General features: G+C 43.5%; 3 protein-coding genes and 1 long non-coding RNA gene across 4 annotated transcripts; all 4 read left to right on the top strand.

Moving 5' to 3' along the window:
* The first annotated feature begins 5,245 nt into the window (after positions 1-5,245).
* Positions 5,246-7,434, top strand: LOC143262253 (uncharacterized). The gene is made up of 4 exons (XR_013036149.1): positions 5,246-5,332; positions 5,945-6,432; positions 6,902-7,017; positions 7,288-7,434. It is a non-coding gene; the product is annotated as an uncharacterized LOC143262253 (long non-coding RNA).
* Positions 7,435-8,416: 982 nt separating this feature from the next.
* Positions 8,417-14,185, top strand: LOC117228290 (uncharacterized). Its single transcript, XM_076528158.1, has 4 exons — positions 8,417-8,434; positions 8,763-8,883; positions 9,447-13,010; positions 13,443-14,185. Exons 1-4 carry the CDS (start codon positions 8,417-8,419, stop codon positions 14,183-14,185), a joined length of 4,446 nt encoding a protein of 1,481 aa, XP_076384273.1.
* Positions 14,186-19,371: 5,186 nt separating this feature from the next.
* Positions 19,372-22,845, top strand: LOC143262246 (uncharacterized). Its single transcript, XM_076528156.1, has one exon. It carries the CDS (start codon positions 19,372-19,374, stop codon positions 22,843-22,845), a length of 3,474 nt encoding a protein of 1,157 aa, XP_076384271.1.
* A 225-nt stretch (positions 22,846-23,070) lies between these two features.
* LOC143262245 (uncharacterized) lies at positions 23,071-23,547 on the top strand. Its single transcript, XM_076528155.1, has one exon. It carries the CDS (start codon positions 23,071-23,073, stop codon positions 23,545-23,547), a length of 477 nt encoding a protein of 158 aa, XP_076384270.1.
* The last annotated feature ends 625 nt before the right edge of the window (positions 23,548-24,172 follow it).

Here is a 24,172-nt window from a genome sequence, read left to right as displayed (position 1 = left end):
ATCAAATATCGATCTCACGATAGCAGGTCGTCTAGCTAGAGACGATAGAATAATGTGGTCCGTCTCCGACAAGGTTAACACGAGCGACCATAATTTGATCTTGTTTAAGATATCTTTTAATAGAAATCTGTTTGCCTTGCAAACAGTTAAAACGTCTTACAATCTTCGGACGGCAAATTGCGAAAGATTCGAGGAGATATTGGATCAAAAATTTAACGAACAAACCATCGAAAGACTTGAGGATTCTAGTACAGACCAAGCTGCTAGAGCGGTTTCTGCGATTCTAAGACTAGCGTGCAATGGTTCTATGGCTGGCTATCGAAGAACAAATCGATCTGTACCATGGTGGTGCGAGTATTTGAACGAGCTTAGAACAACAACTCGTATAAAAAAGAAACAATTGTCACGCGCTAGGAGACTGTATTTTAATAACATCGATGAGTACATCCAACAATACAGGTCAGCCAGGAATAAATACGTGGCTGAAATAAGGAAGAGTAAGAGTGCTTCTTGGAAGCATTTTGTTAGTGAAGAAGGGAATGCGAACCCCTGGGGCATCATTCACAAAATGGCAAGAGATAAATTAAACAAGAGCTACTGCATCGGCTCTTTGCTTAGAACAGATGGTGAAAGAACCTCATCATGGAAGGAATCAGTAGATATCTGTTGGTGAGCAAATTTATACCTAATGAAAATAGAGTAGATGAGATTGATGTCCATGGACGAATTAGAGCTGCAAATAATGAGTACATAAATTTAAATTTAGAACCAGATATTTCGGAAGAAGAAATAATAAATGCTATTAAAAAGAGTAAAAATAAAAAGGCGCCTGGTTTAGACGGATTTGGCATTGAGATCATTAAGGAGTTTTGGAGATGCAAAAAAGAAGTATTGGTTCTGCTCTACAATAAATGCCTTCGCGAAAGAGAATTTCCTAAAATCTGGAAAACGGCCGAGTTGAAGATTATTCCTAAGAGTCCTGATGCTAACAAGGAGTTAGTTAAAAGTTACAGGCCAATAGCACTACTGTCCATATTCAGTAAAATTTATGAAAGAGTTATAGTAAACAGAATTGAAACAAAGTATCAGGAAAAGAAATTAAACAACGATAATCAATTTGGATTTAGGGCAGGTCGATCTACGGAAGACGCATTTTTGCGTTTTAAGTAGGGCATTACTGTTACCGAAAAGAAATACGTTGTTTCGGTGTTCATGGATATCGAAGGAGCGTTCGACAATATTTGGTGGCCTTACATTAAGAATTGCCTAGTAAGGGCTGAGTGCAGCTCTTGCCTAATTAAGATTATAGATAAATATTTTTGCAGACGCAAAGTTTTAGTAAGAAACAAATATGAAGAACACACTTATAAAGTAACTATAGGATGTCCCCAGGGTTCTATTATTGGACCACTAGCCTGGAATTGGTGTTTGAATGTGCTCCTAAATACATTTCGGGATACTTTTAACCCCTTAACCTACGATTTAGATTCGAAGATGTTGGGCCGAAATTGTATACAAGCTCGCGCAGCGTTTGGGACGTTCGCACGACTTGTGTAACACGCCAATCCGGGCAATTGTAAACATGACGGGCACCTTGAAAAGGACGCCGCACATGCCGCGCGAGGTTTCCAAAGAAAAGCTAGAGGAAGTCGAGTTGAGACCTGCCAAAATCGAGAAAAAAGAGATCAGAAGGCCGAGTCTGGAGCCGGTCGACTTGCGACCGGTCTTGAAAGATACGACCAAGGACATCGTCAGAATAGAACTTTTGTCGAACTTTACGTATAAGTGCTAATCTAGCTAATCTAGCACTATTCGAGGTTATGTTTATCGAACTTTACGTATAAGTGCTATCGTTGTCACGAGCGACCTGAACTCCTGGCCAATGAGAACGGGCCCAGAAGAGGCCGAGGTATACATATTAATTATATTCATATTTATAATCATATTTATTTAACAATCTAAAAAAAAGTGTCGACGACGACGACTAATGCCGAATTCTCTGTCCAGAAAAAGAGGAGGAGGGCGTGGCGCTTGAGAGCAAGCCCGTGGTAGAGCGGTCGCGGTTTGTAGATAGCACACAGACAAGGCTCGTGATGTATTTCTATTATCTCTTCGTATCGTGATCAGTTTCTAGTTGTTCTTGATTGCATTCGCACGTCGAAATTTACGTTCATAAATTCTAGAAAAGCAACCCCACAAGATGTTCTCTAGAAAAAGATTTTGTGATGAAGATAGTGAGAATTGTGCTATCAATTTTGCTAATGAAAGTGACAGTAGTGACGAAATATGTACTTTGCGAAGAAAGTATAGGCGAATAATTATTGATAATACATCCGATGACGATCAACTACCAGAGTCCTGGCTTTGGAAAGAAAGAAGAAATAGTCCAAAAATCTGGGACTATATGATGACTCCTGGCATAAGAGAGCCAGCCTTATGTCAATTAGGAGGAGGTAGAGGAGAATTTGATACATTTAATCTAATATTTGATGATATATTTTGGAACAATATTGTGACCGAAACGAATCAGTATGCAAATCAAATACGAGAAAATCCACATACAACACGAAAAATTGACGACACTTGGTTTCCTGTAGACTCTACCGAAATTAAAAGATATTTCGCATTGACCATAATAATGTCACAGGTAAAGAAACCAAGAATCCAAATGAATTGGTCGAAGAGGGCTGTTATCGAAACACCTATATTTAGAAAATCAATGCCTTTGAAGAGATATCTACAAATTACAAGGTTCTTGCATTTTTCAAACAACAGTCTGGTTGCCGATACAGATAAATTGAACAAAGTTAGACCTGTGATTACTTTTTTGATCCAAAAATTTAAAGAAATATATATAATGAAAAAAGACATTTCTATTGATGAATCTCTTATGAAATTCAGAGGGCGTCTATCTTATAAGCAATTCAACCCATCCAAAAGGGCAAGGTTTGGCGTTAAATTTTATAAATTATGTGAGTCCGATTCCGGCTATTGCTTTGAATTTAAAATATATACCGCCCACGATAAAATCAACTGTGAAGATAGCGCTTCAGAAAGTGTTGTCAAAGAGCTTTCTGAGTCAGTGTTGCACAGGGGTCACACTTTGTACATAGACAGTTGGTATTCTTCCCCAAAATTATTTATGACATTATCATATAAATATAAAACAAATGTAATTGGCACAGTACGTTCGAATAGGAAGATTTGTGCAGTGTAAAATTAAAAAGGGGGGAGTACGTAATAAGAAGCTGCAACCGAATACTCGCTCTAAAATGGAAAGACAAGCGAGATGTTTACATGATGTCGACAAAACATGAAACAGCCGAAATGACTTCGCAAGGATCCAATCGCACTCTAAAGCCAAATTGTATTACAGAGTACAATAAGGGAATGAATGGAATTGATCTCCAAGATCAAATATTAGCATGTTTTCCAATAATGAGGAAATACATGAAAGGATATAAAAAAATTTTTTTTTATCTGTTTGATATTGGCCTTTTTAATTCTTACATCTTATGGAAAAAAGTGAATGATGGAAAGAAACAACATTATGTCGACTATAAGATCAACATAGCTGAATCTCTACTAAAGAAAATGCCAAAACCGATTTATAGAGAACGAGGCGTATTATCTTCCGGAGATGCGCCAGACAGACTTTGCGCGAAGGAATGGGGTCATTTTCCAAAGCACATTGATCCAACACCCTCTAAATTAAGACCGTCAAAACGTTGTACAGTTTGTCACAAAAATAAAAAACGTAAAGAAACAACGTGGGAGTGTAAAAAGTGTAAAGTTCCGTTACATGTACCAGAATGCTTTGAAATATATCATACCGTTACAGATTACTAATTTTGTATTTTGGAGTTTTGTATAAATAAATATTTTGTAATACTTGCGTCTACCACAATTATTGCATCAGACTGTAATTGCGTATCAAATATTCCACGTAATATTTACATCTGGCCCGATCACCGTACGCGGGCTATGCCCGTAATATTTACTTCTGGCCCGATCATCGTACGCGGGCTATGCCCGTCATTGTAGGTCAAGGGGTTAATGTAATTGCATTTGTCAATTATGTAATAGAAATTAGTACAAAATTTATATAATATGTTGCGCACGGCGCAAAGGAATTTCCGATAGTTAAATGTGGAGACGGAGTAAGTTTGTCGCTTGAAAATAATATAACTGTACTTCCACAGTGGACGTAAACCGATATTTACAATGGTTGGAGCACGGCTCCGGATTAGCGTAATTCCTTGCCGCCCACCCTAGGTTAAGAGAAGTAGGGAGGACCGAGGTGATATTAGGCATGACTCCGGTCCTCTAGCGAACAGACAAGCGGACAGACTAGCGGGACAGACTAGCGGGACAGACAAGGCAGACAGACAAGACAGACTAGCGGACAGACAAGACAGACAAGCGGAACAGACAAGACGGACAGACAAGCGGGACAGAGAAGAGTAGAGACAAGACAACCCAGTCAGGAGAAGAACCTCGTCAGCACCGACGGTTCACTACACCCGAGGCCACAAGGGACTCGCTACACACGCGGCCACAAGGGGCTCGCTACACACGCGGCCACAAGGGGCTCGCTACACACGCGGCCACAAGGGACTCGCCACACACGAGACCATAAGGGACTCGCCACACACGAGACCATAAGGGACTCGCTACACCCGAGGCCACAAGGGACTCGCTACACACGAGGCCACAAGGGACTCGCTACACACGAGGCCACAAGGGACTCGCTACACACGAGGCCACAAGGGACTCGCCACACACGAGACCATAAGGGACTCACAAGACACAGAAAAACCATATTACTCGGACGGCACACCACGTGCAAACTTCTACAAAGCTCGAAGCTCACAAGGAGCACCACGAGCACTAACATGGTCAACCTGTTATTTATGACAATGGCTGTTGCTTCACGGTTATTTCTTCTCAGTAACTTACATACAGTAAATACTACCTAATTGACGCTCATATTTTACACAAAAATGGACAATTTGGGAGACGATGTACAATTAAGTATAGAAACGCGAGCCGCAAGATTCGAATAATCGTACTTCCGCGAGGAATTATTATTTTTGACCGGAAAAGCCTTACGTTTGCTGAATTGTGCAATATTTCATCTCCTAATTAGTCGGTTGAAATGTGCAGAACTCAGATTAATAATGTGAAATCAACTCTTGATTTGATTATTTATTATAGAGTTCTGTGTGGTGTGTGATTTATTATAGAATTTGTGACGCGATGTTCTAAGGATGTGCAAATATCCGTTACTCTGCTTCCAAGTGTCCAGACCAGTGACGCTTATATTCTACAGGTAAATTTATAACATTATTATATATTGATTACACGTAGCCAGTGGAGATTTAACCGTGTATGTATCTTGTAATTTAACATTATCTTTCATGGTAATATGAACTGTGTAAGAAATATTTAATATAACAAGATCACTTGCCAAATCAAATAACTCCAGTGTTTTTCGTTAATAACTCGCAAACAAAGCCGCGGATTGCATTTTCGCAAAGGAAAAAGTTACTTCAAATGACCTCAGCTACCCCTCATTTTCGGCTGTTAAAATAATTGTGGAACACCCTGTATAATTATTAGAAATAGCAGCTCAACTTTCCATAAAAATAATTGTACTTTATGCTTTATTTCTGTACACGTTTTATAAATACTGTTTCCACAATTCAAACGTTCGCGATTAATACTCTTATTGCCTCCATATAATATTCAACATTGGTAGTGGAAATAAAATATACAAGATACTCGCTTTGTCTAAATTCATGAAAATGATGTGTCTCAATTCCCTTTTTTATATAAATTATACAATTTCTATCTGATGTTGGATATTTCCACTTTTATATAAATTATACAATTTCTATCTGATGTTGGTTATTTTCTTTCTTCTGATGGATATTGTTTGCAGGAAAGGCACTAAATTTTATATACAGAAGGGGAGCATAACTTCGCATTTTCTAGAAGTGTATAAATGTGTATGTTAGATCAATATCACTGTCGAAACAAGGGCGAGCAAAAAGGCGATCATAATAAAGCGTTCTTATACACACATACCTATTAACATACGCGTACATTCAACCGTACACAGATGATGTAATTAGTTTTAATATATGGCGCATATTCCAACATATTCTTATAAAATCAAAGGGACTGTGCTTTTTTAGCGTTTTTGTGCGACGTTTCCCATCATTTTCGTGATTTTCTCGCAATTTTATGCCGAGAAATGTATTTTTCCGCATTTGCAAATGATTTTCGTACGATTGGCTGACGAAACGGTGAGGCTAGCCATATTTGTTATTGTTGCCTTCTTCAAACCGAACAACGTAGCATCTAGTGCCTACAATCCTACAGAGAGTTGCTGTCTTCTACCGACCGGCAAGCCGTACGCAGCTACAGGTGAGTGCTTCCTTCAATAATTAATATTTTGTACAATAAAGTCAGTGTGTTGCCGTGAGTGATACAGAAATTAATAACCGAAGCATTATCTTTCATTTTCTATTATTCGCAGCGCGGATATGTAAATTGCATTTTTCTTAATTTCCCGATTTTTACTGCGCGTCTCGGTGGGGTGAAGTGGTTCAAATTCGATATTTTTCTCGCATTTTCCCCTCAACTCTTTGTTTTTTTAAAAAGAATTTAAAATATTATCTAAAATTTTATATACCAGTTACATAATTCCTTGATCATAACTTTTCATAAATTTAGCGACGTTAGATTATTTCTGCACTCATTCGCGGTATTTCGGTAATGAAACTGCTAAAATTTTTTATGTCTTGCAATTACAGTTGTAACCTTTGATTATGAATCATGAGGTTGATCAATATTGAACTTAAAAAAAGAAAAATGCACTTTATGAACATTTCAGTGGCGTAGCAGCAGAGGAAGCACGTAATTTCTTAGAAAACCGCCATATTGACTTCACCAGTGGAATGTCCATTTTGGAATGGTTAATTTGCATACCCGACAAATCCTGCGAACTAGGTAATGTAATAATAGAATTTTCAAATAATCTGTGTAAATTTTTCAAATGTCCCAGTCAACTTTAATGCCACGCTTTATACTTATTGAACTTGTTGATTATACTTTTCTATTATTTCCTACATCTAATGATTTTTATTACTTTTGGGTTGGAAATTTTGTTGTTATTTTTAAAATTTAAGAAATGGCAATCATAATAATTGTAAATTAGAGTTTTCTATCAGGGTGTAAAATGAATTTTCGTAAAACATTAATTTTTTTAATGTATTTTAGATACTTGGCAGAGTTTTACAAATCACAAGGCAGATATAATTTCTAGGCGCTCATCAATACTGATAATTATCACTTCGATGGAGAAAGGTAATCTTTCACTGTCATTTATGTCAGTTTCTGATCATTTTAATTATTTTATAATTTCCTGCATATTTGCCTTGATTAAATTAACGTACATAATTGGTTAAGAATTACCACCTCCGCGATTTCAAGGTTTGAATGGGGCAGTTATATTTCTCTAGAAAATCCTGTATTTGTTATATCTACATATAAATAATCAGTCATTATTTTCAGTAGATTTGCTTTTCAATTGTGTATGGATGTTAAACACATAATTTTATGATTGCACAAATGTATGTAGACAAAATAGTATCGCAGAAGCCAAATTTAGGACAAGATAATATAAACCACAGTTTTTTAATTACTTAAGAGCATTTCCAAGTCAAATATAGTGTATACTTTATAAGCCTAATGAGACACGATACTAGTTATCAAATTTTGAACTTATATTGCACTCTAAATGTGCTTCTTTGTTCTTTTAATCATCTTATATCCTTTTGCTCTTTATTTTTTTAAGAATAACTGTGTAAGAAATATCTAATATAACAAGATCACTTGCCAAATCAAATAACTCCATAAAACAGAAAGTGCAGACATGTGATGAAGTTCCTTGTTTAGGATTTCAAGGCGATTTATGGTGCGTACGTGACTTCTCGTACCATGACAAGGGGGCCTTTCTCAGCATTCATGGGAACGTTCACATCTGGCATCATAAACAGATAGAACGTCTAAATTCGACACTCGAACTTTTCCTTAAAACTCCAAGAACCGAACGACGCACCATAAATCCCTCGAAATGTGAAGAGCGCTTGCGGAACCCCGGGACGGACCCCAGGTGGCACTCCACGCCGGACCACCGGGGTGGGAAAATTACAAGGCCCGGTCTGTCTTAACGAACAAATGGGCGGTACTATTAACAAATTTAGGATTGGCCAGTGGACATCCCCATCTTGCGGAAAACCTCCAAAGGGGTAGGGGTTGGAGTCAATGTGGGAGGTGGGCCAAGAAATTTAGAATCAGAATCAATTCTCACACCGAAGGCAAACGTGCTCTTCGTGTATAGACCAGTATGGTCATCACACATACAGTAAACTAAGTATAGAAACAACGGCTCTTGCCGGCCATCTCTTGATGGTCATCTTCAATATACGAGCGTGATTGTGCACCAGCCACAATTCAACCCGCGCTTGTTAACATTGGTCCTTCGAGCCGCATACTGTGAAAACGTCCACTAGTATTCGGAGTGTATAATCGTGCTTGTGATTTGACATATATCACTTGCAACGTGTGAATTCAACGTGAACCTACACTACCAGTCTTCCTCACGAACGTGTCAACATCCGAGAAGCTAAAGCTGTGACGCAGACTTTGGAACTCCTACGAGGACAACACATTGTCCAACATACGACAGTTAGATCACTGTGCCAAGCCTGCCGTCGGACACAGGAAAGCAACTCTCCAGCTGGATCATCGTGCCCAACCTGCCGTCCCAGACAGAGGAGCAACTCACCAATCCTTTGAGTACTCTCATATCCCGTAAGCTCCATCTTTCTTAATTATTTTGTGCTGACTCAAGCTGTGAATGTCTGTCAATATGGAAGAAAAATTAAAACAATTGATTATGGAACGTGGTTATGTCAAATCGGGAATCACTCGTTTCAAAACGTATTTTGAATCATTGGGTAGTACTTCTCCCACGCGAGAGCTTCAAGAGCGAATAGACAAATTTGCACTATTATACGACAGATTCGAGTCAATACAATCTAAAATTGAATTAGAAGCACACGGGTCTATTTCTGAATCCACGCACACACAAGAGCGCGAATCCTTTGAATCTATGTTCTTTAAATTAATATCGTCTGCTAAAGAACGCATCGAAAAAGGACAACGCGACCACGCGAGCACACCTGTATCGAGTCACGCATCGACGTCGCACGGGTCAGCAGATCCACAAGTCCATATCAAACTCCCGATGATACATTTACCATCATTTGATGACGCGTATAATGATTGGATTCGTTTCCGTGACACTTTTGAATCGCTCATACATAACAATGAGAGTCTGACGAATGTTCAAAGATTCCATTACCTAAATTCAGCTTTGAAGGATGACGCGGCGCGAACTGTGCAATCTCTGGGCATCTCCGACAGCAATTATGTACTAGCGTGGACGGCATTAACAAATCGTTATAACGACACCAGTGCACTAATACAGCATCACGTTAAGGCACTGTTTGACATATCCCCCGTGACGAAACTTTCACACACGAACTTGAGACATTTATTAGATGATTTCACGAACCACTTACTAGCACTAGAATCACTGAATGAACAAGTATTTGCATGCAGTTCTATTCTTATACATCTCTTTTCAACAAGACTTGATGCATCTACGAAGCGCGAATGGGAGAAGCATGTGATGAAATATTCGGATAAGCCAACGTGGAACCAAATGTCAGAATTTTTGGAAAACCACTGCAAATATCTCGAAAGGATGGAAATTGATAAACCAGTAAGGTTACACCCACCATCAAATACTGTAATTAAAACGGCTGGAAGGTATAAGCGCGAGCACCCACCAACCGTAGCATCTTATGTAATCAGAGCGGTAAAAGAATGCCCTTTGTGCAGCGAGGAACATCCTCTCTACGTCTGCAGTCATTTCCAGAAGTTGTCACAAAGGGCACGTAATGATAAGGTCAAACAATTAAATTTGTGCTTTAACTGTTTGCGATCGGGACACAGCATTAAGGACTGTTCATCTGGACAATGCAAGAAGTGTTTCAAAAGACACCACACAACTCTGCACATTGAGGCTGCCGCTTCGGCACTCGGCTCTCAGGTAAACAAAGCAATGGCACCTGAACCTGCCTCAAGCGTATCCCTAACCAGTACCCACTTCCATTCGGACGGAGTACACGTTTTATTACCAACCGCAATAGTTTACGTAGAAGACCGTCAGGGTAGGAAACACAGGTGTAGGGCCCTATTAGATCCAGGGTCACAGTCCAATTTTATGACAGAGGAATTGTCGGCTAAACTACGATTGCAGCGTGAATCATTTAGCGGCACATTTTCAGGCTTAGCGCGCAAGCTAAGTGTTGTGAATAGTTGGACCCAGACAAATTTGCATTCGTGTGTCACTTCATTCAAAACACCGCTTCGATGTTTGATCATTCCACAAATTACTGAAAATCTTCCAAATGTATCGATGGAATCCAATGCAGTTCCGGTACCGAAAAACGTAAAGCTTGCAGATCCACAGTTTTATAAAACTAGGAAAATTGATATCCTAATCGACGGAGGATTATTTTGGAAATTGATGTGCGTAGGGCAAGTAAACGTTGGGTCCAACTATCCGATAATGCAAAAGACACAGCTAGGCTGGGTAGTCGCGGGAGGAATGTGTTCATGTCCCTATAACAAGCAACAAAAACTTGCATGCCATCTCGTTACGAATGAAGACTTACAAAATCAGTTACAAAGGTTTTGGGCCATAGAGGAAACCAATGACTGTCCGTACAAAACGATAAACAACGAGTGCGAACAGTATTTTCGGGAAACAACTACTCGCGATGCAAGCGGACGGTTCATGGTGAGGATTCCTTTTAAATCAGAAATTAGCGGTCTCGGAGAGTCAAAACTCACGGCAGAAAAACGTTTATATGCCATGGAACGCAAATTTAAGAAGGATCCAGGTTTTAAGGGGGAATACATGGCCTTTATGAGGGAGTATGAGGAGTTAGGGCACATGACGCAACTCATAGACGACAACAAGCAAGACCGTGGATTTTATCTTCCACACCACGCGGTTATTAAGCAAACAAGCAACACCACAAAACTCCGTGTTGTTTTCGATGGATCGGCAAAAACGACCACCGGAATCTCACTGAACGACGTCCAAAGGATAGGGCCGACGGTGCAGGATGATCTGTTGGCAATCACGTTAAGATTTCGGAAGCATAAATACGTGATGTCAGCAGACATTGAGAAAATGTATAGGCAAATACATATTGCCCCAGATGAACGACGATTTCAAAGGATCTTGTGGCGAACTGATGACAAGCTTCCAATTCAGGTTTTTCAACTCAACACAGTCACATATGGAACTGCTTCTGCACCTTTCCTAGCAACGAGATCACTTACTCAGCTAGGCGACGACCACGCTTCTAATTTTCCGCTGGCAAGTCATGTCATTAAGAAAGATTTTTATGTAGATGATTTACTAACGGGTACGGATACAATCGAGGAGACAAATTCATTACGTCAACAGATTACACATATTCTGAATACTGCTGGTTTTCAGTTACGAAAATGGGCATCTAACGACTCACGCATTCTAACTACACAGGACGCATGTCCGAAGAACGTAAGAATTCAATTCGACAAGGATCCAAAAACTTTAGGTCTCTTGTGGATGGTACAAGAAGATACTCTAAATTATTCAGTTACCATTTCTTCCGAACAACGCATAACGAAGCGCACGATATTATCAGAAATCTCGAAAATCTTTGATCCATTGGGGCTAGTAGGTCCAGCAACAATTAGGGCGAAGATGATATTGCAAAAATTATGGCAGCTTGGAACTTCGTGGGATGAGTCGCTACCTCAAGACTTGCATTCGGAATGGGAACTATTTCACCATCAATTAGCATCACTCAATGAGATTAGCATTCCGAGACTCGCGATTGGGTCAAAAAAGGGACTTGAGCTTCACGGCTTCTGTGATGCCTCTGAACGGGCCTACGGCGCATGTATCTACCTGAGGTCCATAAACGAGAGAGGTCAGTACATCGTTCGTCTCTTGTGTGCTAAGAGTCGGGTCGCCCCATTAAAAAAAATCACGATGCCCAGACTCGAATTATGTGGGGCCGTGTTACTGGCACAACTCGCCAATAAGGTCAAAACGGCATTAGAACTAGCGTTAAGGGAATTTTATTGGTGCGATTCAACCATTGTTCTTGCATGGGTTAAAGCGCCGTCAGACAGATGGAAAACCTACATTGCAAACAGAGTATCCGAAATTCAGCATCTAACCACTAATGCCTGGTCTCACATTAACACAGAAGAAAACCCTGCAGATATCATTTCTCGGGGCATACAACCAGCAACATTGAAATCTACAAGGTTGTGGTGGTATGGACCTACTTGGTTATCTAAAGATAGTAACTGTTGGCCCAAACCAGAAAATCTGATTGTGAACCAGGCAAGTGAAGACACTCTGGAACACAAGAATCCATGTGCATTAGCAGGAACTGTCAACAGTGACTGGGATTTATTCGACAGATACTCGTCATACAATCGGTTAATCCGGGTGACTGCCTATTGCCTGAAATTCATATATAGCGTTAAGAAAAAAAAGGGGTCAAATTCTAGTATCACAAACGAAACCACCAACAATGCCTGTAGTAAGCATTTAACGGTACGGGACTTAGATAAAGCAATAATAGTTCTAGTTAAATTGGCTCAAAGGAATGCATTTTCAAAGGAGTTAAGACTGTTAGAATCTTCAAAAATCATATCAAGAACAAGCAAATTACGGTCGTTCAATCCATTTTTAGATTCAAATGGTGTCATTAGGCTAGGAGGACGCTTGGCCAATGCACAATTAAACTACGACGAAAAATACCCCATCATACTACCTGCGAAACATCAACTCACCCGTTTGATTATTAAACATGAACATATTCAATTACTTCATGCGGGGTGTCAACTAGTGATGTCAGCAATTCGTCGAAGATATTGGCCACTCTCTCTCTCTCTTAGAACTACCGTGAAAGGAATATTGAGGCAATGTGTACAATGCTTCCGTGTTAAACCCAGACTTGCCAGTTATACGATGGGAGACTTACCTGCGTCCAGGATAATCCCATCTCGTGCATTTGAGACCTGCGGAGTTGATTACGCGGGTCCGTTTCCAATTAAAGAAAAATCGCGATGCCGTGTAATACATAAGGCATACATATGCATTTTCGTATGCTTCGCAACTAAGGCAGTCCACATCGAGCTGGCAACTGATTTAACTACACAAGCATTTTTAAACTGTCTGCGTCGTTTCTTTGCGCGTCGAGGAATGTGCGCACACATTTATTCAGACAATGGCACAAATTTCGTTGGAGCCCGAAACGAGCTAATCAGTTTAGGCGCGCTATTGTCCAGCGACAATCATAAGTCTCAAATGACTGAGTTCTGCAGCACAAGAAATGTTCAATGGCACTTTATCCCGCCCAATGCACCGCATTTCGGTGGATTATGGGAAGGCGCTGTGAAATCAGCAAAGTACCATTTGAAACGAGTGGTTGGGGAGACCAATTTAACCTTTGAAGAATTATATACAGTACTGACACAGGTTGAATCATGCATGAACTCCCGACCATTATGTCCTTTAAATGACGATCCATCAGACCTCACTCCTCTCACACCTAATCACTTCCTTATTGGTGGTACAATGACATCGCCACCAGATGCTGATGTTCGACATGTCCAACCAAATCGGCTAATCAGATACCAGCATCTTCAGTATATGTTGCAGCATTTCTGGAGCAGGTGGCAAGGGGAATATTTACATCAGCTGCAGCAGAGGCATAAGTGGCAACTGGATAACCCATCCAAATTCAGACTAGGAACACTGGTGGTGGTCAAGGAAGACAACTTGCCACCATTAAGATGGCGCACAGGACGGATTATTGAGCTCCACCCTGGGAAGGATGGAAATACGCGTGTGGTCAGCATCAAACTGTCTGACACCATCTTAAGGAGGCCAGTTACGAAAATTTGCATCCTGCCTGTCGACGACGACCTTGATCAACCACAGACAGCAGCGCAGACAACTGCATAAGTTCATAGACTCACTAGATGATAAGCTTAAAATAATTCAAGTGTTCATAGCATATAGTGCAGCGTATAATAAGTGTTATCATGCCAGTCGAACGAGAAACTCCGTGTTAATTGTTCCTCATTTATCACTCTATTTTGATGCGTTGATTTGATACACCGGACACCTATAGAATTACGATAAATCTTATCATCTTTGTACTTGTGGTAGACTAAGCTATTTAGTATATTGCTTATGTAATAGATATTCTATCCGTGATTTGTATCGCACAATACGACAGGATAGTCTTTGCACTCCATCGGTTGAACATCATATGTTCAAGGTGGGCGGCATGTTTAGGATTTCGAGGCGATTTATGGTGCGTACGTGACAAGGGGGCCTTTCTCAGCATTCATGGGAACGTTCACATCTGGCATCATAAACAGATAGAGCGTCTAAATTCGACACTCGAACTTTTCCTTAAAACTCCAAGAACCGAACGACGCACCATAAATTCCTCGAAATGTGAAGAGCGCTTGCGGAACCCCGGGACGGACCCCAGGTGGCACTCCACGCCGGACCACCAGGGTGGGAAAATTACAAGGCCCGGTCTGTCTTAACGAACAAATGGGCGGTACTATTAACAAATTTAGGATTGGCCAGTGGACATCCCCATCTTGCGGAAAACCTCCAAAGGGGTAGGGGTTGGAGTCAATGTGGGAGGTGGGCCAAGAAATTTAGAATCAGAATCAATTCTCACACCGAAGGCAAACGTGCTCTTCGTGTATAGACCAGTATGGTCATCACACATACAGTAAACTAAGTATAGAAACAACGGCTCTTGCCGGCCATCTCTTGATGGTCATCTTCAATATACGAGCGTGATTGTGCACCAGCCACAATTCAACCCGCGCTTGTTACCAAATGAATTAAGTGGAGAATTATAAATCTAAAACTCAAGATTCTTGCAATCGGGGTGAAAGTTTCTAATAACTAGTAATCTATTAAATATTTTTGAGTAAAGCCTTTTGTAACCAGACGAGCTTTATATTTGCATGAATTTCCAAATTCATCACTTTGTAAATACTAATTTACAATCTACAATATTTTTATCTTTAGGATTTGACACTAATGTCCATGTCGTATTAATCAAGACAGAATCAATTTCATATCAAATTGTTTGTTCGCATTTATCACTATAGTAGGTATATATGTTGCGTTCTGCAATCAAGGGCGAGGGGAAGGCTGAGCCGGGGGGGGGGGGTAAAGGGAAGGAAGCATCATCGTGAGCGGCACGCGTCGTGTGGAGAGGGCAAGTCACCGATAAGGAGTTTTGCGGTTTTGCATCCGGAGAGGTTCTCGGACGCCTTACCCGGAAGTTGCTTATCTTGCGAAGCGATATCGGGGGATTTTGGTTTCTCTTAAAGTATGGTTTTTTTATCTGGAATATTGTAGAGTGCGAGAGAGAGAGAGAGGGGGAGGATGTAGCGGTAGTTCTCTCTCTTGCATAAGACGACGCATGATTCTTCTCGCGCGACGCATTTATAGAAGTTTTGTGGTTTTGTATCCGGAGAGACTCGCGGATGCTTTACCCGTGATTTTGGTCTCGTTGAGATTTCTTAAAGTATGGTTTTTTTATCTCGGTGGAATATTGTAGAGTGCGAGAGAGAGAGGGGGAGGATGCAGCGGTTGTTCTCTCTCTTGCATAAGACGACGCATGATTTTTCTCGCGCGACGCATTTATAGAAGTTTTGTGGTTTTGTATCCGGAGAGACTCGCGGATGCTTTACCCATGATTTTGGTCTCGTTGAGATTTCTTAAAGTATGGTTTTTTATCTCGGTGGAATATTGTAGAGAGCGAGAGAGATGGATGCATTGCAGCGGTTGTTCTCTTTTGCATCAGTTTTTCTCTTATGGACGATATGGACGGAGAGAGATGTATTTTTTGCCTTGCAACGGTTTGTTGCCACATCCTTTCCATGATTAGTGATTTTGGAAGTCTCCTTATCCGGTTTTTCTTTAACGATGCGGATAGAGAGAGAGAGATGTATTTTTTCTGCTTTATCGTTTTTGGAGAGAGATGTATTATAACGATGTGAGAGAAGTGCATGTATGCATGCTAATAAATAGGTTGCCGAAACACGACGTGCGTTAAACGGCTACCATACTGCGTGTACATTGTGACGACCAAGTTTTTTCAAGAGAAGTGCGTGTATATCTTTAAAGATGTTCGCGGTCGATTTTATTATAGACATGGATGGGTTTAGTATTGAAAAAAAATTTATTTGTAAAGAACTTGCCATTGTTAATGTTCATTCTGGTGAGAGTGAGTTATTTGAGTTTAAGCTAGATTACAATTATAATGATTTAACAATGCAAGATCGCAAAGGTGTATGGTACGTAACAAACTTCGTCCATGGAATACCATTTAAAAATTTTAGCGGTAAAATTAATTATCGGGGCGAGGATATCAAGTATATTATAAGTGTTCCATCGCGAAGGAACAAACACGTGGAGTCTTTGCGACCGGGTTTACGACACGGACGTGACCATAGTTAGGCTGCAGTCAAGGACACTTTCACAACCATTTGGCGGCCAGATTGTCCGGATGCCATCCGGACATGGCACAAAATCACAAGGCAGACGTTTTTTTTTTCCTTTTACTCATCGTAAATAAGCCGTTTCCTTGACTGCCATAAGGTCTCATAAACCCGGAATTTCCGAAGGGTCAGCCGACGTCGAGCGCGCGACGGGGCCCGCTACCTGAGTTGACCTGACGGAATCTCCAGGGGATGAACCAGGGTCGCAGAGATTCCACGACCCAGCGACTAGCATTCCTACCCCCTCCAGGACAAGTTCCGACGAGGAACCACCCATAAATAGCCGAGCAAACCCGAAAAACGGTCTATTGCAATTTTACCGGTACACGCGAGCAGTCATCCCGCGAGCAATCATTCTCAAGTCACAAGCCCTCAGTCTTCAAACCACGCAACAGTACGCGCAACTACTATTCGAACATTGAATCCGATAGCCCAAAATTAATTTGGCGGGCAATCAATCGGCGACTTAGGAACATACGCGTCCACCGTGCAATCCGGGCCTTACAACCCCGGAAGGGTTCATTTCACCGCCCGCGCGTTTCTTATGTCTCCGAGTCAATTCATGGTCCTTCGAGCCGGATTCTAGTGATCTGTGTGGTGACAACAGTGCGCGTACTCGATAACAACCCAAGAAAGACCGCACACCACATCAACGGGCGGTCCAGCCAAGCAACAGCCACCCTGAGCCGCAGTCCAGTCAGACCACGCTCAGCCGAAGACAACACGCAGCAACCGGAACGCAGTCAAGGTAGGCCTGTTACTGAACTGTCAGTCAAATCCTTTCTTATTATCTACTCCCACTGAGTCCCGTCCGCGACGCGCATTAAAATGGCAACCGACGACAATATTCAACAAATTATCCGAGACCTCAAAATGAAGCGCCGCGTCTTCAAATCGCAAATGACCAACCTGTCGAAATTTGTGACCGACTTTCGCGACTCCGACGTTGAACGCGCCAAACTCCGGAATCGGGTTGAACGGTTGCGGATCCAATTCGACAGCTTCAACGATATACAAAACAAACTCCACGAATACGAGGACTCCGACGAAATCGAAGCCGAACGCGAGTCGACGACAGAAACATACGACACGGTCATCGCGAATGCGGAAGTATTGTTAGATAAATTAGGTAAGGCCGACTTACAATCGGTCTCCACCACTCGAGGCACCATCAGTTCTCCCACACCTACCATGTCCGGGACAACATTCGGAATCCATCTACCTAAGATAGATCTGCCCAAATTCGACGGTAGTCTTGAAAGGTGGACTACATTTAAGGATGCGTTCAAGAACATAATTCATGCACATCCAGGTCTCACGGACATCCAGAAACTAAGTTATTTGCGACTATCACTAACCGGAAAGGCAGCATCCGCGATCGAGTCACTTACGATCAGTGAAGACAACTACAAGGCCGCGTGGCACCAATTGGTCGAAGATTACGACAATACGCGCGCTCTCGTACTTAGGCACACGTCGCTACTGATAGATACGCCCGCGATGCCAGACGATTCGGCCGATTCAATCCGCGATCTTGTCAATCATATGCAGTCACATATCCGATCATTACAAGCTCTCGGACGGTCGTGGGAAAACATTGCGAACGATCTCATCACCAACGTCGCAATTTCAAAAATGAATCCCGAGATTCGTAAAACGTGGGAGACCACACTCACCGACACTCGCATGCCGGATGTCGACGCGGTATTCAAACATCTCCGAAACGCGTCTCATAGCTGCAAAACGGCCGAATCAATCGGGACTGCAAGGGCTAGGACCAATCAAGAGCGAGAGCCCATTGCCGCGAACACATATCGGCGGCCCAACAAGACGCGATGGAGTCCTCCGACCTCTCCACAGACACCTCGACGACGTCTTCCGACCTCCCCACAGACACCTCGACGACAGACATTTGTCGCAACCTCGACACGAGCGTGCAAAATCTGCAATCTCGATAACCACGCGGCGTTCGCGTGTCCGAAATTTCGCTCCATGACGGCACAAGAAAGAATCGCGACCGCACAAACGCACAAATTGTGCCAAAATTGCTTGTGGCCAGGCCACGCACCCGAAGAGTGCAAGGCGGGACGGTGTCGCGTGTGCAATGGCAAGCACAACACCAAATTGCACCTCGACGCGGCATCCGGGAACGCGTCTCACAAGGACGAATGACAAAACAATACGACCATGGACATGCGAACAGAACGACTCAAAACCCTCATTTCGGACGGACAGACGAACGGTTTATTGACAACCGCCACAGTTTACGTGTTAGATCGCGATCGACAACCGGTTCCATGCCGAACATTGATCGATACATGTTCTAACGCGAATCTTATGACAGACGAACTAGCGTAAAATTTACGATTACCGACGAAACAACAAACCGCGACAATAGAGGCATTAAACCAATTGAACACCATCACCAACCAATTGGTCACAACAACCATTAGATCGAGACTTACGAACTACGAACGGACACTGACTTTCCTGACGATACCGAGAATCGCAGGCCCGCTACCCGACGTGCAAATCGACCGAGCGAAACTAGGCATTCCTCCGAACATCAAATTAGCCGATCCGAATTTCCATCGACCAGAACGAATCGACATGTTGCTAGGGACCGGACCGGCGCTGTCTTGTCTCAGCATCGGGCAATACAATATCTCCAAACGACCCAGCGACGAGTTAATCCTCCAAAAAACTCAATTCGGATGGGTCATTGGAGGTAGCGTCCCGATCTCTACGCCGCGAACAACACGCAACACGTTTTCCACCACCATACAGTTCGATTTACAAAATTTCTGGGAGGTCGAAGAAGGACCCCATAGGCACCATCCAACACTCGATGAGCAGGAGTGCGAAACACATTTCAGCAACAACGTCAAGCGTGACGCGTCCGGACGATACATGGTCGCGTTACCCTTCAACGAAAAAAGGGAGCAGCTCGGAGGTTCTCGGTCGATGGCCCTCAAACGCTTCTTGGCACTCGAGCGGAGATTAGCGCGGAACGACGAATTACGAGAACAATACCACCAAGTAATCAACGAATACCTCGCGCTCGGGCACATGACACAGGTAGACACCGTCGATACACCCGGATGCTACCTACCACACCACGCAGTTGAAAAACCCTCAAGCACGACCACGAAGGTTCGCGTGGTCTGCGACGGGGCAGCCAAATCTACCAGCGGGCTGTCGCTGAACGACACTCTATTGACCGGTCCGACCATACAGGACAACCTATTCACCTTGTTGATTCGGTTTCGAATGCACGCAGTCGTCCTAACCGCGGACATCGAAAAGATGTACCGGCAATTCATTGTCCGACCGGACGACCGTGCATACCAACGCATCTTATGGCGAGACAGGCACGGCGAAATAGCTACATTCGAGCTAAATACTGTCACTTTCGGACTCTCCTCAGCACCATATCTTGCCATAAGATGCTTACACCAGCTGGCAGACGACGAGCAGGACGCAACACCAACAGCATCAGTAATCCTCAAACGTGATTTGTACGTCGACGACCTGTTGACCGGTGCCGACACGATCGAAGAGGCTCAGGTCATCCAACGGCAAATCACTAGGTTACTGCGAAAGGGAGGTCTTACCATTCGACAATGGGCCTCCAACGAACCCAAACTTCTCGCGGGACTGCACACGGATCTTATCCATCCAAAGATCCTGGGCAATGCAACCGCGATGAAGACGTTGGGCATCTCATGGGACGCGGAGCACGACACCATTCGCTACTCCGTACAGACAGCCACAGCCAACAAGGTGACCAAACGTCACATCCTAGCAACCATCGCCAAAATATTCGATCCATTGGGATTACTCGGACCCGTGACAATACGCGCCAAAATTGTCATGCAGCAACTCTGGCAATTGAAGATTGACTGGGACGAATCCCTGCCGGCCAACATCCATACCGAATGGACCGAATACGAGAGGTCATTACAAGAACTGAATCAAATCGAATTCGGTCGACACGTAAGTCTCAGGAACGCGGAAAGGCTCGAGATACACGGGTTTTGTGACGCAAGCGAACGGGCCTACGGCGCCTGTCTATACGCACGGGCTATCAATGCACGCGGCCAAATCCAGACCAGCCTAATCTGCGCAAAATCCCGCGTCGCACCCCTAAAGACCGTCACGCTCGCGCGTTTGGAACTCTGCGGCGCCGTCCTCCTAACGTCACTTTACGAAACAGTTCGCGACGCCATCACACAAGACATCCACGCTACCGTTTTCTGGACCGATTCGACGATCGTTCTCAACTGGTTAAACAAACCACCGTCCACCCTAAAAACCTTCGTCGCGAATCGCGTAGCCGACATTCAAGGAAAAGTCGACATCTCGTCATGGCGCCACATCAGATCGAGGGATAATCCGGCCGATCTACTTTCTCGAGGCATCACGCCTGGGAAATTTCTCAACAACGCACTTTGGCGATGCGGACCAGAATGGCTCTCTCAAACAGAGGCCACATGGCCCAACTCGAGATACATCCACTCAAACGACGTACCAGAAACAAAAAAGATCACGTGCCTCGCCACCGCAATCAACCAATCCAACGACATGCTTACCCGGTATTCCTGCATCCAAAAACTACGGCGAATTGTAGCATATTGTCTACGTCTGGTGCCTGCCCGTCGCAACACAGGCCCCTTGACCATCAAAGAGCTACAAGAAGCCAACATCCGCATCATCAGGTCCGTTCAGTCAGTCACATTTACACAAGACATAAAAAACCTAAAATCCGGAGAATTACACCCCAGAAGCAAACTTCGACCTCTGCACCCGTTCCTCGACAACGAGGGTATCTTGCGCGTGGGGGGTCGCCTCCAAAATTCCACATTAGCATTCGCTCAGAAGCACCCAATTTTATTGCCAAGGAGTCACCACATGACTGATTTAATCATCCGCGACGCTCACACGAAGGGTCTTCACTCAGGCATCACCGCAACCTTGCACGACGTGCGCCAAACATATTGGCCCATCGATGGAAGGAATGCAACCAGGAAAATTGTACGGCAATGCGTAAGGTGCTTTCGGGTTAATCCCCCCACGGTCGACTACCTGATGGGAAATTTACCTGCGGCACGCGTCACCGAGAGTCGACCATTCCAGAACTCCGGTGTCGATTATTGCGGTCCCTTTTACATAAAGGAACGACGGCACCGAAATCGCACCCGCATAAAGTTATACGTTGCCGTATTTACCTGTTTCGCGACAAAGGCCGTACACCTCGAAGTAGCAGGCGACTTGACAACGGATGCCTTCATGGCGGCACTCAAACGGTTCGTCGCACGCAGGGGGGCCTGCCAAAACATGTATTCAGACAACGGGACTAACTTCGTCGGGGCCGACAACGAACTGAGGGAAATTTACAGGACTCTCCCAACGGACGAAAGATTGCAAACCTTCCTCACCACGAAGGGAATCGCGTGGCATTTCACGCCGGCTCTGTCTCCGCATTTCGGGGGACTGTGGGAGGCCGCTGTAAAGGCCTTCAAACATCACCTCAAACGAGTCGTAGGTGAAGAATTGTTCACATTTGAACAATTCAACACTTTTGTAGTCGAAATCGAAGCCATTCTAAACTCGCGTCCGCTCACTCCCCTCTCTCCCGATCCAAACGATATATCGCCTTTGACTCCTGGTCACTTCCTGATTGGCAGCTCTTTAACGGCCATTGCCGAGACCGATTTCAGGGCAACTCCGGACAATAGATTGTCGACCTGGCAACACATCCAGAAGGTGAAACAAGACTTCTGGACCAGGTGGCACAAGGAGTATATTCACCAACTTAACGTTCGCCACAAATGGACAAGTGGTTCACACTATATTCGAGAAGGGACCATCGTTGTGCTGAAGGAGGACAACACTCCTCCCTTATGCTGGCACCTGGGACGAGTCCAGCAGGTCCATCCAGGAGCTGATGGAATCATCAGAGCAGTCACCGTTCGAACCGCAAACGGCGTCTTCAAACGAAACGTGAAGAAGCTGGCACCACTTCCCGATCCAGGACCTTCACCGCAGTACGACGGGAATCAAGGAAAAACAGACAGTTCATAGTTAATCGTGTTAGTCGATCGTACCGATCAACGGGGGGGAGCATGTTCCATCGCGAAGGAACAAAGAAATGTTCAATGGCACTTTATCCCGCCCAATGCACCGCATTTCGGTGGATTATGGGAAGGCGCTGTGAAATCAGCAAAGTACCATTTGAAACGAGTGGTTGGGGAGACCAATTTAACCTTTGAAGAATTATATACAGTACTGACACAGGTTGAATCATGCATGAACTCCCGACCATTATGTCCTTTAAATGACGATCCATCAGACCTCACTCCTCTCACACCTAATCACTTCCTTATTGGTGGTACAATGACATCGCCACCAGATGCTGATGTTCGACATGTCCAACCAAATCGGCTAATCAGATACCAGCATCTTCAGTATATGTTGCAGCATTTCTGGAGCAGGTGGCAAGGGGAATATTTACATCAGCTGCAGCAGAGGCATAAGTGGCAACTGGATAACCCATCCAAATTCAGACTAGGAACACTGGTGGTGGTCAAGGAAGACAACTTGCCACCATTAAGATGGCGCACAGGACGGATTATTGAGCTCCACCCTGGGAAGGATGGAAATACGCGTGTGGTCAGCATCAAACTGTCTGACACCATCTTAAGGAGGCCAGTTACGAAAATTTGCATCCTGCCTGTCGACGACGACCTTGATCAACCACAGACAGCAGCGCAGACAACTGCATAAGTTCATAGACTCACTAGATGATAAGCTTAAAATAATTCAAGTGTTCATAGCATATAGTGCAGCGTATAATAAGTGTTATCATGCCAGTCGAACGAGAAACTCCGTGTTAATTGTTCCTCATTTATCACTCTATTTTGATGCGTTGATTTGATACACCGGACACCTATAGAATTACGATAAATCTTATCATCTTTGTACTTGTGGTAGACTAAGCTATTTAGTATATTGCTTATGTAATAGATATTCTATCCGTGATTTGTATCGCACAATACGACAGGATAGTCTTTGCACTCCATCGGTTGAACATCATATGTTCAAGGTGGGCGGCATGTTTAGGATTTCGAGGCGATTTATGGTGCGTACGTGACAAGGGGGCCTTTCTCAGCATTCATGGGAACGTTCACATCTGGCATCATAAACAGATAGAGCGTCTAAATTCGACACTCGAACTTTTCCTTAAAACTCCAAGAACCGAACGACGCACCATAAATTCCTCGAAATGTGAAGAGCGCTTGCGGAACCCCGGGACGGACCCCAGGTGGCACTCCACGCCGGACCACCAGGGTGGGAAAATTACAAGGCCCGGTCTGTCTTAACGAACAAATGGGCGGTACTATTAACAAAT

This window comes from Megalopta genalis, unplaced genomic scaffold, assembly GCF_051020955.1.
Source record: "Megalopta genalis isolate 19385.01 unplaced genomic scaffold, iyMegGena1_principal scaffold0101, whole genome shotgun sequence".
Classification (NCBI taxonomy): domain Eukaryota; kingdom Metazoa; phylum Arthropoda; class Insecta; order Hymenoptera; family Halictidae; genus Megalopta; species Megalopta genalis.
Note: the sequence above shows the minus strand (reverse complement) of the source record. Positions and strands in the feature narration are given on the sequence as shown.

Coding starts and splice junctions, on each gene's coding strand:
- LOC117228290 (XM_076528158.1), top strand. Junction 8,884..9,446: donor TTTGAGTACTCTCATATCCC/GTAAGCTCCATC, acceptor ACCTAAATTCAG/CTTTGAAGGATGACGCGGCG. Junction 13,011..13,442: donor TGCGAAACATCAACTCACCC/GTTTGATTATTA, acceptor ACATTTATTCAG/ACAATGGCACAAATTTCGTT.
- LOC143262246 (XM_076528156.1), top strand. CDS start 19,372: ATGTTGCTAGGGACCGGACCGGCGCTGTCTTGTCTCAGCATCGGGCAA.
- LOC143262245 (XM_076528155.1), top strand. CDS start 23,071: ATGAACTCCCGACCATTATGTCCTTTAAATGACGATCCATCAGACCTC.